Here is a 13445-nt window from a genome sequence, read left to right as displayed (position 1 = left end):
ACTTGCATTGAAAGAGAATGGGTTGGAAGAAGGTCAAGTTGAAGGTAATGAGGGAAGAACACCTGCCCTGAGGCAGCTGGTTGGACATAAGGGATGATGAGGAGGGAGGGGTCAAAAAGGAGGCTTGGGTTTCTGCCTGAACAACTGGTACACAATGGCATCACTTATTTAAATGGGGAATGTTGCATCATCAGAGAAGCATTCAGCTGGGGGAAGATGTTCAGGACTGCAGTAGTCTTCCACTGCCATGGCTCTCTACCGGGGATAATCTTGCCCCTTAGGGGACATTCGGCAAGACCTGGGCACATGTTTGGTTGTCACAACTTGGGGAAGGGGTTGCTACTGACATGGAAGGGACAGAGGCCAGGGATGCTACTCAACATTCTCCAATGCACAGGACAGCTCATCGGCCCCAAATGTCAACAGTGCCAAGATGGAGAAACCCTGCTCTGCTGAAGTTCAAAGCCTTGAAAGAAACAACACATTGGACCTTTCTGGTTATTGAAAGCTTTAGCAAAAATTCATGGAGCAAAATCTTCGCTAATTTGACAACTGCCCTGGGATAGAAACTTGGGTAACTTTATGTATGAAGAGGGAGAGTATGCAACGGTTTGCCTACTGGAGCTCTGAGGGAGAGCATTTCATCATACAGGGTTCCAGAAAGAACATGCTCCTTGGGGAAGCATAGTAGTACTCTGTCTTGCTTCCACCCTTATTAGAAAATAAATTCTAGGGGCGCCTGGATGGCTCCATCGGTTAAGTGTCCAACTCTTGGTTTTGGCTCGGGTCATGATCTCAAGTTTTGTGAGTTCAAGCCCTGCATCAGGCTCTGCAGTGGCAGCACAGAGTCTGCTTGGGATTCTCTCTCTCCCTCTCTATCTCTGCCCCTCCCCCATTTGTGCTGTCTCTCTCTCTAAATTAATAAACTTAAAAAAAATTTTTTTAAACAAATTAAAAAGAAGAAAAATTCTAGCTTTGGTTTAGTGTCTCGTATTACTCAACCTCTTTCCAGCCAATGTTGAGGATTCAGACTAGATGGCTTCTCTGTACGTTTCTTCCCATGATAGAATTTGTTTCTATCTCCAAGCTCCTATATACTTTTTGCTTTTCTTTTTGGTACTTTTTTTTAAATTTTTAAAACAATTTTTTTTAATGTTTATTTTTGAGAGAGAGAGAGAGAGAGAGAGAGAGAGAGTGCGAGCTGGGGAGGGGCAGAGAGAGAGGGAGACACAGAATCTGCAGCAGGCTCCAGGCTCCAAGCTGTCAGCACAGAGCCTGACATGGGGTTCAGACCCACAAACCATGATATCATGACCTGAGCCGAAGTTGGATGCTTAACCGACTGAGCCACCCAGGTACCCCTCTTTTTGGTACTTTTTATTTGCTGTCTTGATTCATGGATGTTTATGAATTGGTTCTCCAGTGGAATTGTGAGTTCCTTGAGAGAAGTCCCCAGGTCTGACCCCCTAAGCATCTGTCATGGTAGGTGTTAAATATACACCCCGGAAGGTGACCCTGCCCATGTAACCAGGCTACTGTGGGACATTATTCTGTCTTTTCTACCACTGAGCTACCATGAACCTCTTCAAGCCGCTGACAATGCTGAACCCACCCCAGAAACCATCCCAGCAGTATAATCTTCTCACTTTGTGATACCCAGAAACCCCGAGGCACTTCTGGACATACAAGCCGATCGCCAGACGTGACTAATTCTCGAGTTATTAAATAAAACTAGCGATTGCATAAATTCCAATTTAGGCAGAAATACATTCGATCGAAATTGAGCCCTGCAAGAAATTTTCTGAGCAGAGTTTGAAAACAGGAATTTAGGAGGGAAAAATGCCACCATCTCAGGATAGAAGGTATCCCATTACCAACCATTATGATTTTGAATGTAGCTGTCAGAAAGATCTCCGAGAAAAATATGTTGGTTTATTCAGTCCAAGAAAGGTTTAATTGGCTTCTGTCAGATTTCATGTAAGTGCTTACTTACCACCCAACCCTGCATGGATTCTGCAGCAGCTTCTGAATTTAACAGCTCACAGCTGAGTATTTGGAGGCTGCAGTGGGTGGGGGGGGGGGGGATGTTGATAGGGGGTTGAGGACAGGGCTCCTTCCACAGATGTGTAAAGACTTGTCTAACTGGAGTTTCCTCAAGCTCCCCTCCCTCAAACATCGAACCAGATGGGAGTCATAGTGATAACAATGGCACAGGTTCTGCTGTCCCAACTCTCTCTCTCTCTTCCTGTTATTCTTGTAGGTATATGTTTTTTCAGAGTTTCCAGAAGGGTGTCCCATATGATTGCCTCTTTTCACTTCTGTATCCCCAACACCTAGCATCATGGTTGGCATATACAAATACTCCTTGAAGGAACGAATTCTTCTGTTGAGGGCCTCTACCCTTCCCTGCCCCCAGAGCCTCACAGTCACTGGGTTGCTTGGGTCCACCAGTATCTGAGTTTTTGGGAAATCATTTGTGATTCACACCCACTGCTGATTACTCCATCCTATACCTATTTTCCATTCTTTCATCTCTCCTTTGCCCCTGCTTTCCATGCTGCTAGATACACACTTTCCCAGCCATTCTTTTTTAATTTTTAAATGTTTATTCATTTAAAAAAAAAATTTTTAATGTTTATTTACCTTTGAGAGAGACAGAGTGAGAGTAGGGGAGGGGCAGAGAGAGAAGGAGACACAGAATCCGAAGTGGGCTCCAAGCTCCGAGCGGGGGCTCGAGCCCTGAGATCATGACCTGAGCTGAAGTCAGATGCTTAACCAACTGAGCCACCTAGGCACCCCTCCCAGCCATTCTTGCAGTTAGAAAAGGCAGGCGACACTGTTCTGGCAAATGGAGCATAAGAGGAAAATAGGAAAGTTCTTGGAAAGCCTTCATTTGCCTCATAAAAGGGACAAAGGTAGTAACCCACAATCTCCACTTTTACCTCTTTCTGCTGGGGTAGGAATGGGACACCTGGAGCTGGGGCAGCCATTCTATGACCATGAGGGGAAAAGACCTGCCAGTTCCTGCATTAATTAGCAAGCTTCTGAACCAATACCAGTAGGCATTCACCTCCAGATTTCTTACATGAGAAAAATAAGTTCATATTTGTTTATGTCACTGCTTTTCAGTTTTTCTCTTACTTATAGCCCAAAATGATCCTAATTGATACATAGAGTTTTCCTTTTTTTTTTTTTTTTTTCCTCACTTCTTTCTGGTTCTCCATGGGATTCAAACATGAGTAATGGGCTTGGGCTGAGAGTTAAATCCAAGAAATGCAAACTATAGAGACACCTCCTTTTCTACAACCAGGGTTTTTAACTGGGTCGTGCGTTTCTGCCACCAGAACAAATTTTCTCCTGCAAGGCACCTCATCCTTCATGCAGATATACTCTCATGCCAGTTCTAAAAATTATCCCTAGACCCACTTCTTCCCTTCTACCCTTAAGCTGGCACTTAGCCTCACTAATGATGGCCCCAGTGCGTGACTTGTCAGCTTCCTCCAGACTTCATATCTGGGCTGACCGCGTCTTCAAAGTGGCGATGGTGGCACTCCCATCCAGTCGGAGGACAGAGGGGGGCACTGGTAATAAGTACCGCCATCCCTTACAGGGTCGGGGGAGGGCTAACTGTGTCCTGATATCGTGCTCAGTATTTCACATGCATTATTTTATTTAAACCTGCCAAAACATCGATGCAGAAGACCCTATTATAATTCAGCCCATTTCACAGAACCTCCTACTTGAGACTGTCAGAGAGGGGATTTGAGCGCACCTTTGTATGACCTCCAAGGCAGAGCTCCTATCTAGTCACTAAGCTAATATCACATCAACTAGACTCTTGGCTGTGTTTCTTCCGCCCTCCCCACCCCTTCCCCACACTGAGCAGTTGCCTCTTTGCAGCTGAGACAAAGAGCTTGCTTCATTTTGTCCAGCACAAAGAAAGTGCCTATCTCTCTTCCTGTGTCAGGAGGTAATGAACACGCACCTTCCCCACAATTTATCCTGGAGGGGAACTCACTGTCACATTGACCTGCAATTAGACACAGCAAGATTCACCAAGGCAGGCATTACCAGTCTGTAGCATCGGCATTGGGGCAGAAAGAGAAACAACACAACAAAGCAACTTGAATTCTGCAACTGTCTCCTGCATATAACAATGGAGCCAGAAGAATCCCTTGGAGAGAGAAAAGGACTGGTTGGTATTTCCCTGGCCTAAGCCATGAGTGGTGTAAAAATGAAGGCGCAGCTGGTGGGATTCTTCAGAATTGAATCTCAAGTGGTCATGAGAGCTTTTATTCTATTTTGGTTTTGTTTTTTGTTTTTTGTTTTGTTTTCTGTTTTGTTTTGTTTTTTTTTTTCCATCGCAATCAGTGATTCAGGGCAGGGGGCGTGGTCTCTGTGATTAGAGGCCAGAGAAATCACCCAGCGCTGAGCCCACTTCCAACAAAGAGGGGTGGTGAGTCGCCACTTACCTCTACAGGCCACAGTGCCCCCCGTCTGGACAAGGGGGAAAATCATTTTATGTTTGCAGCTGGAAACGTCTTCTGTGGAAAGTCCAGGTTTCTCTTGTTGGGGGATCTCTTTCTAAAACATGTTAGTTCTCCTTTTCTGATTCCAGGCAGCCCGCCCGGGTGTACCCTGGGCTGGACTCCTGAGACCTTCTCTGGGCGTTTCTGTTCTCATCACAGGGTTGGGGGGGGGGGTGCAGAGGCGGAGGTAAGACGATAGGGAGTGGAGGGGCGGGCAGAGATGCTTGGGCCAAGCTTGGGCCAAGCAATACTCTCTATACCTGGGATTCTGCTTCATTTGCCCCCTTCTCCCTTCTCAGCAGAGAACCAGACCCTGGGGCTCTTCCAGCCTCAGTCTACCCAGGTGCAAAAGGGGGTTAATAACAACCCCTCTATCCTAGAGCCGATAGAGGATGAAACAAAAGCCATCATGGCTAACATTTCATGGTATTTACTCTGTGCCAGGCTCTGTTCTAAGAGCTTTGCCCACATGAGCTCATCTAATCCCCACAACACCCTATGACAGGGGAGCATTTTTAGCTGTTTCATCTATTCTGAGATGCACATTTTATTTTCACATTTTAGCAACTCTGAAACTGGGGCACATCTTATAATGGAAAGTAGGTTATAGTTTAATCAGTAGAGTTTTCTTTCTTAGTGGCACAAAACAAAATTACGACACCTCTTGAAATGGAAGGCGTCTTAGATTAGATAAAATGCGACATCCCCGTGAAACTGAGGCTCAGAAAACTGATTTGTTCAAGGCCACACAACCTGGTAAGTGGCAAAGTCGGGGTTTGAGCTCATGTTGTTTGCTGAAGAAACGTCTCTTTAAGTCACTAAGCTATGATAGGAGTAGAGTGCCCAGGATGATTACTGGCTGTTTCAGGATCTGCCCAAATTAGGGATCCTTCTTTTCCCGCTGGGTGTTTAATCTCAGCGAGGTAGACACTTCAGGCACCAAGAGACAGAGCTTGTCTAAAGGATTCCACAACTTAATCGTTTTTGCCAAAATGCCATTTCTGCATTTCCATTCTGCAACGTGGAGGGGTGTGTGCTAAGTGCCCTTCTTCTTTTAGCTCCCTTTCAGGGAAGAAAATGTGTGTCCACGGTAATCTGCACATGCCCTGCTCCCTCCCTTCCCATGGCTAATCCCATTAAACTTCTCTTCTGCTTCCTTGAAAAACAAAGGGACAAGGAACTCCCTAAAAGATTAGGGAGCCCCATGTAAGGGCGAGCTACAAGGTTTCCTCAACAAAAGCCATTCAAGCAGAGGATTTGCATATATTATTCATATTTTTAAACACTACAGGAAGACACTGGGTGAGGCAGGGTGTCACTGTAACATTAGTTATGACATAGCAACTTCCATTCTGTGAGAAGGAAAATACCTAGCTTCGGAGGGCTTCAGGACCCTTTTCGGGGGGGTAGGTCTCTGCATGTCATTACACTAGAGCATGGTGGACCCGTAGTCAGTGGTATTACGTATTATCATGCAGCCCAGTGTGGCCTCATCCTTCTCCTCTGAGAAACCAGATCCTTCCTCAATCACTCCTCATTAGACACTTACCTGGCTGCCTGGCATTTGTTATGCTTTGTCTATATGTCACCCTCTGCCCCCCAAATAAACCCGAAAGTTATCTGAAGCCAGGGCCCACACTTAACCTTCATTTTGTATACCCTTGTGGTGTATGCTAACCTCTGTCACTACCTGATTAGCGTGGGGAGGTGGGGAGCGCTGGAACCCTGGAGAAAGATCCAAGTTCAAATCTGTTCCCTGCTGGCCAGTGTCCTTGGATAAGGGACCTATTTTCCCTGGGCTTCCACGTTGCCATCTATCTTGTGAGGAGGTAACAGTTCACCCTGATGTGTTGTAGATGGTTCTGAAAGATCTAGCTTAGGACCTGGCACATGGTAAATACTCAAGACGTGCCGACTATTACCATTGTTATTAACGTCACTGCAATTATTATTGGTTTGATTGGGTTTGGCACCATAAGTCGATCCCAATTTGTACATACTTTCTTTGTGGCTTGGCACATTCTAGTTAACCTCGCTTAGGGTAACCAATGCTTTACGGTAGCTCTAAAATGTTGCAATTTCTACAAGTATGATAATTCAGATGTGAGCCAGTGACACCCTAGAGTCTTCATTATTTCCTAGAAAGTGGGGCAGGGGCAGCGGGATTTCAATGAAGCTTTTGTGCCTAAAGTCTTAGTTTACCCAACAGTTCCCTGGAAACCTTCTTCCCTTTTCTTGACCTTCCTGGTTCCACCAACCCTCTTCCAAGAAAGACATGGTCATTCCAACCTCTGTACCTCCCTCTACTTTTCTCATCTCTCTGTCCCAAGATGGAAAACTCTACTGCATTTACTTGGATACATGGGTTCTCCCCTCCGCAAATCTGACACACACGTGCGCGCGCACACACACACACACACACACGTCCGAGTTAGCTGTCCTCTGCATTCTCACAACACCCAATGATGCTTTTCACTTTGCATTACAATTATCTGTTTCTTATCTCCCACTTCCCATCCCAAACATACACACTATAGATTATGAAATTTTTAAAGGCAAGTCCCATTTGTTACAAGAGCAGGTGGTTAGCACATAACAGGTTCAATAAATGTTTGCCAAATGAATGAAATAACAATATAACTAAGTTCTAAGGAGTGTTCACTGTGTGTCAAGAACTGTTCTAGGAGCTTCAGATAGATCATTTAATGCTCACCAGCGATCTCATGAGAAGGCATAACCATACCCACCTCTGACAGATGGTAACACTGAAGCAGAGATGTTCTGCAAGTTGCCCAAGGTCCACAGGGCTGCTAAGAGGCAGATCCAGGGCTCAAACCCAGGCTGTTTGGGTCCACTGCCCACACCCCCTCTACTTCTGAAAAGTCCACCTCACTCATTCTCCTCACCCCCTCTCCCAGCCCCTGCTAAGGAAGTTCAGTCCCCGAGAGGACTGCTCTGGATGGAACTTCTGTGTAGCCTTTTGAGATGAAAGGAGATAGATGAGAACTGCATCTTGCAGAGCGAGCTCACTGAGAGAGCAGAACAATGGGGGGTGCATACAGATGTGGTAATTCTTGGAAGGAGCACTTTGGGCCACCACATAACCATGGGTGAGTTTTAAGCTCTCCTTTGTGCACTGACTTCTCCCCAGGCCCTCCTTCCTGGGGCAGGGTTCTGAGCCATAAGATACCCCATGGTGGGCCGGGGTTGCCTGTGACCCCCTCTCCCACTGTTCACCTATCTCAGTCAATCAGTGGTGATATACAGGTTTGCAGATACAATAACAAAGACACAGTTACCAAAGACAGAACTGGCCTACCCAGTTATGATCCTTTGAAAACAGAAACACTTGACTGTGGCCATTACATACATATTCATGATTTTTTTTTCAAGTCAACAGCAGTATTTCATGTCACATAAACACATTATCAAGTGTTTGGATCATGTTAACCAATTTCCACATCTCCTTAGTCTTAACACTGTTTCTGCCTAGTTGAAATTCCTGTTGTCACTTTGTAGACACGAGGAAATAAAGGCTCAGGGATGCTAAGCAACTTATCTTATGTCAACAGTTTGCGAGTAGCAAAGTCAAGCTTCAAAACCGAAAGTTTGACTTCGCATTCTTTCCATAAGAGAGAGGATGTGCACGTACCCCAAGCCCAGTGGATCTCTGAAAATAATTTCTGCAATGGCAAACCTACAATTCATCTTAATTTTTTTCTGATGTTCTACAGTGTCACTGCTGATTTATTCTATCATTTTGGAATTACTGGCTAATAGGATGGCCCAGCTCAGTGTTCTGGCTGGCGTTTTCATTCTTTACGAGAAACCAACCATTGATAGCAACAGGGATGTGTCTCGACAATTTAATTACACCATGACTCCTCTCTTCCCCTGTCTCTTGTTGGCCTGAAGGCTAATTCCTATATCACTTGGTCTTGAAAACATGATTGGTTTTGGCAGAGAGGGGAGACCTACCTGTGTTAGATGTTCTGAGGCATAAAAGGGCCAGAGGGCCCCTGCGTTGGGGACGCTTTGCACCTTCTTGGTGGCTGGTATTTTGGTCATCTTGGAAATCCCTCAGGTGTGGCCTGTGCCCCCTAAAGAGAGGTTCCCCCCCCGAATCTTCTACTTCAGCAGCCACTGGTGTGAGAGGTTCCAGCAATTTCTCCCTGATTTCCAATGCCAATTACACAGACTCCAAAGAGGCTTCTGACCCAGGAATAAGGAGGCAGGTCATCTGGGTTTCCCATAAACAGGAAAAGGAGGTCCAGACTGGGTAGAATCAGGCAAGCTTGGAATTATTCACTTCTTAGAAAGTCACAAACTTTCATGAGTGTTCCCTCTCTTTGGAAGGGGATGTCTTTCTCTCTTATAAACGAAAATAAAATATGAAATAAAAAAAATAAAACTCCACTGATAAAGTCTGAAGGGAGCCCACAGAGGGGGCCCCGGATCCCTATCTTAAGGCGGCCCCAGTGTGAGGCTCAGGTTCCCAACGCTAGGGAGAGAAAATCGGCTAACTGCAAGGCCGGGGCCAACTCGGTTGCCTGGCAACGAGACGCCGTGGAGGACTTCCTCATTGGTTGGGATTGGTGGGGGCGGGGTCGCGAACTCAGGAGTTGCAGGGAAGATGGCTGGGAGCTGGCGACTGGCCAGGGAGCCACATTCTCCCAACTCTGGTTTCTCCTCTTAGGTCTGAGGACCTTAACCCTTTCTCTCCGTCTAACTACAAGAGACTCCTTCCTTCTAAACTCTGCTCTGTCCTGCCAGTAACCCACTAGTGATTTCTTGTGCCTTGGGTTGGGTACCTCAGTGTGTGTCTTTAGCCCCACAGTTACTTTACCTTGAGAAGCATATTTCCCTCCTCTTTCCACCTGACACACTCCTACTCATACTTCAAAGCCCCCACATATATACATACCTGCACACACACATGTATACATCTAAGGAGTGTTTGGAATGTGCTAGACATTGCTCTGTTTTACATATATTGGCTCATTGTCTGCAGCACATCTTTAAGGAAAATATTTTATTACCTTATTTAATGGACTAGGAAGCTGAGGCTCAGAGAACTTGAATGACATGCTTCAGGTCACACAAAGTGGCTGAGCTGGGATTCAAAAGCGCGACTTGTTTGAGTCTAAAACCCAAGCTCTTAACCACTTAGCTGCATGACCCAGGATACGATCCCTAAACTCTGCTGATCCTTGGCTTCCATATCTTTAAAATGGGAAGAATCACTTTTGTACAGATTGTCAAGGATTAAAACAGATAATGTATATAAAGGCTGAGCATGTGAGGAATCCTAGTCAAGTGGCAACTATTATGATTATTTCCTGACATCCCATCCCCAGAAAGAATTACTCATTTTTACATGTAGTGTTCATTTCACAGCTGATATTAATACTAATATTTATCGATAATTCACCTGGTGCCAGGTGCTCTGCTAAGCACTTTCCATCCATTAATGTATTTAATTCTTCCAATAACCCCATGGGGTAGGTTCTCAGCTTGCAGAAGATTTATTGCACAAGTTCTGATTTGCATGCTTTATCCTTGGCATTATTTCACGTGAAATCAATCTAATTCATGTTTTATCTCTAAACCTTGAGCTTCTGCAGGTTATGATGTCACACGATAATGACCTCAGTTTCTCTCTTTTTTTTAAATTTTTTTAATGTTTATTTTTGAAGGAGAGAGAGAGTGTGTGTGAGTGGGGGAGGGGCAGAGAGAGAGGGAGACACAGATTCTGAGGCAGGCTCCAGGGTCTGAGCTGTCAGCACAGAGCCCGACGCAGGGCTCGAACTCACAAACTGAGAGATCATGACCTGAGCCGAGTCGGATGCTTAACCGACTGAGCCACCCAAGCGCCCCTACCTCAGCTTCTCTTTAGAAGGAGTCCTCTGCCAGATGACCCAGAGAGTTTAAAGCTCTCAGTCAGTTCAGCGGCCGACTCCTGATTTGGGCTCAGGTCATATCTCTAGGTTCATGAGACTGAGCCCCACGTCGGGCTCTGCACTGACAGTGTGGAGCCTGCTTGGGATTCTCTGTTTCCCTCTCTCTCTTCCCCTTTCCCGCTCATGATCTCTCTCTCTCTCTCTCTCTCTCTCTCTCTCAAAAACGCATACATAAACATAAAAAAGGAAACAAAGATGCAGATAAACTGAATTGTATTCAGTAGATGGGGCTGGGGATGAGATGGGGTGAGAAAGCAAAATGGGATGGAAAATGTTCATACAGCTTTGAGGGGCAGGCTCGGTGGAGAAGGACTCAACAAGTTCTGTATGAGTCCAAAGAGTAGGAAGAGGTTTGGGCTCAATATGAGGAAATACACATCAGAGAACCATTTTAAGAGGCATAAACTCTAGAGCCGGACTGATTTGGGCATTGAGCAGCCTCAGAGGTAATCTGTGGTGAAAACCAAATGGATTGTCCATGTGAAGCACCATGCCTACCAGAAAGGAAGTGCTCAGTTAAGTGTCAGCTCTCCTTTCTTTTGTTGTTAATGGCCACCTGTCAGAGCTATGTGACACCTGGAAGTAGAAATGGCTCTGGAATTGAAAAGACGTGTGTTCGAATCTCGGCTCTGCCATTGACTCGTGATGAGATCCTGGTCAAGGGATTTTTACCTCTCCTAGCCTCAACTTCACCACATATATAAATAGTGATGGTTATGCCCACCTCATACAGTTGGGATCACTAAGTGAAATAATGAAATGTATAGAGCCTAGTACCCCATACAGGCTTGAGACATGCTATTTCCCTTTTCTGTTTATGAAGGGGTATGTTCCATAGGGAGCGAATGAGCTCCCCAGCACTACAGGGATTCAACTAAATAAAGTCACATTCTGAGCTACTAGGGGTTAAGACTTTAACATATGAATTTGAGGGAGGGAGGAGGTCCCAAAACTACCCATACCACTGAGTTACCTCAAATTAGCTCATACAGTGTTGGATAGATGTTACATTGTTTCCCTCAAATATTTAAGATATCCCTATCCTCTGCTATGGATTTTCTGTGGCACCCTGGGGTGCCTCAGGGCGCACCACAGGGCCAGAGGTCTGTTTTCTCTCTGAACTGAGCAGCCTTGGATGTGCAAGAAGTTAAAACCCACAGGAGTCGATGGAAAGGGGTGATGAGCAGGAGTTTGTGGTTAATACCTCACCCGCTTGCCCCTCAAGTAGGTAGGACATCTCTGGAGTGTGCTCTATATTCCCCAGAGGTCTCCTTCAGGACTGACTTGCCTATGGTAGATGCCTGTTCATGGATGACGCAGTGTTGGCTTCTTCCCTTTCCCTGTTTCGCTTCCCCACCCCCTTGAGGTACTGCTTGGATGGCCCCCCAAGTAAACCGCCTCTATCCAAACTCCTGTTCTGGGTCTGCTCCTGGGGAACCTGACGTAGGTCAGTGTGGACGGCAATAACCAGGGAGGTCAGGGCGTCCCCCTCATCTCGTTACGTGGACCTACCACCTTCTTTGACCACCGTGCCCCAAATCTCTTTCTGGCTGTTGTGCTCGTCAGTATCCCGAAGAGTTTTCTTTATATTCTCCACAGCCCGAACACACCGAGAGGCCGACATGTTTTCAGATATGCAAATACGTCTCCCAACAGTGAAATATTTGACAACTGAGATATGAAGTGATTGTTTAATTCTTAATTCCTGGTTGATTTATGCAAAATATGAACTGAAAGACGTGGAGCGACAGGCACTCTCTTCCTCCCAATTTGCCAAAAAAGAAAGGCATCTGAAGGGATTAAAAATAGACATATCCAGTGGAAGCAACATTTTGGAATGTGTCGGATGCCAGCTGGGGTAGTTGAAGTGAAATCTCAGAATCTGCTATGCACTCGAATTTCAGTGAGGAGTACATATGTTTGGCATTAAAAACCTATTGGAAAAGTCATTGTTTTCTGAATATCTTTAATATACTTTTCTGTGTTGCATCTAGCACCCAAAGAACTCCTTCTGGGTATTTTTACTGAAATGCCAGCACCGGATTTACAAATTATGGGGCCCAGAGCAAAAGTAAAAGTGGGGGCTCCCCTGACGCCCGATAGCTGGCAACCTATTGACTAATTGCTGCCAGGACGAAATATCACTGGATAATGTGTATTTGCACCACCTCTGAGGACCCTGTATTTCATTCTGTTCAAGAAGGATTACCGCTTGCTACATTGACCCTTGGGAGCCCTGTGGTCCCTCGGCCCATTCCTACCTTATCCTCCAGACCGCACCCGGAAGGGGGGCGGTGAACGTGGACCTTTGTAAATGATGACGAAAAAATATGGTGTTTATGATCCTCTCTTGCTCTTTCTTTCTTTGCTTTGGTATAACAGGTGCGGTCGTGGGGGAAGTAGAGTGGCCTCCAGGAGTATTCTTAGTGAATTTCCCCCACTGGATTCTAGGATGTGGCCCAAGCTCCCTCCGTGACTAATGCTTTCCATTTATTCATGCTTCATGTCACAGCGGGCAGGGCTGCTGCAGGACAGGTCGGAATTACGGAATTATTAATCCCGTTTTACAAAGGAGGAAACTGAAGCTCTGGGGATTTGGCACTTTGTTAGTGGTGGAGATTGCCGGAGACTAACCCAGTTTTAGGGCTGAGAATTCAGCGACTGACTTCAGCACTTTGTCGCACAGTCTTGATGCTTTTTCATTGAAAGAGGCTGCGTGTGTGTGTTCAGCAGAACAACCTGGGGATGTATCTGTAAGCCCTGCAGACAACTAGGGTTCCCAAGCCATCTGGAAGATTTTAACTTCTCTAGCCTTTGCGGGGAGGCCTTGTTTTATTTAAATATATATTTGTAATGTTTATTTATTTATTTTTGATTGAGAGAGAGAGAGAGAGAGAGAGACCAGAGCACAAGTGGAGGTGGGGCAGGGAGAAAGAAGGAGACACAGAATCTAAAG

At 45.7% G+C, this 13445-nt stretch overlaps 1 protein-coding gene across 3 annotated transcripts in view; it reads right to left on the bottom strand.

Annotated features, from left to right (window-relative positions):
- Window positions 1–9090, bottom strand: part of CCDC60 (coiled-coil domain containing 60) — a 162776-nt gene extending 153686 nt beyond the window's left edge. The window contains exon 1 of one of the 3 annotated variants that reach the window (XM_078435730.2): window positions 8508–9090. In XM_078435730.2, coding sequence (XP_078291856.2) covers window positions 8508–8597 — 90 coding nt within the window. In that variant the 5' untranslated portion in view covers window positions 8598–9090. The remainder of the gene's footprint in view (window positions 1–8507) is intronic. The other 2 variants (XM_078435728.2, XM_078435729.2) reach the window with 2 other exon arrangements.
- Between the last annotated feature and the right edge of the window lie 4355 nt (window positions 9091–13445).

The sequence above is a fragment of the Panthera onca genome, chromosome D3 (genome assembly GCF_046562875.1).
Source record: "Panthera onca isolate mPanOnc1 chromosome D3, mPanOnc1 haplotype 2, whole genome shotgun sequence".
Taxonomy (NCBI): domain Eukaryota; kingdom Metazoa; phylum Chordata; class Mammalia; order Carnivora; family Felidae; genus Panthera; species Panthera onca.
Note: the sequence above shows the minus strand (reverse complement) of the source record. Positions and strands in the feature narration are given on the sequence as shown.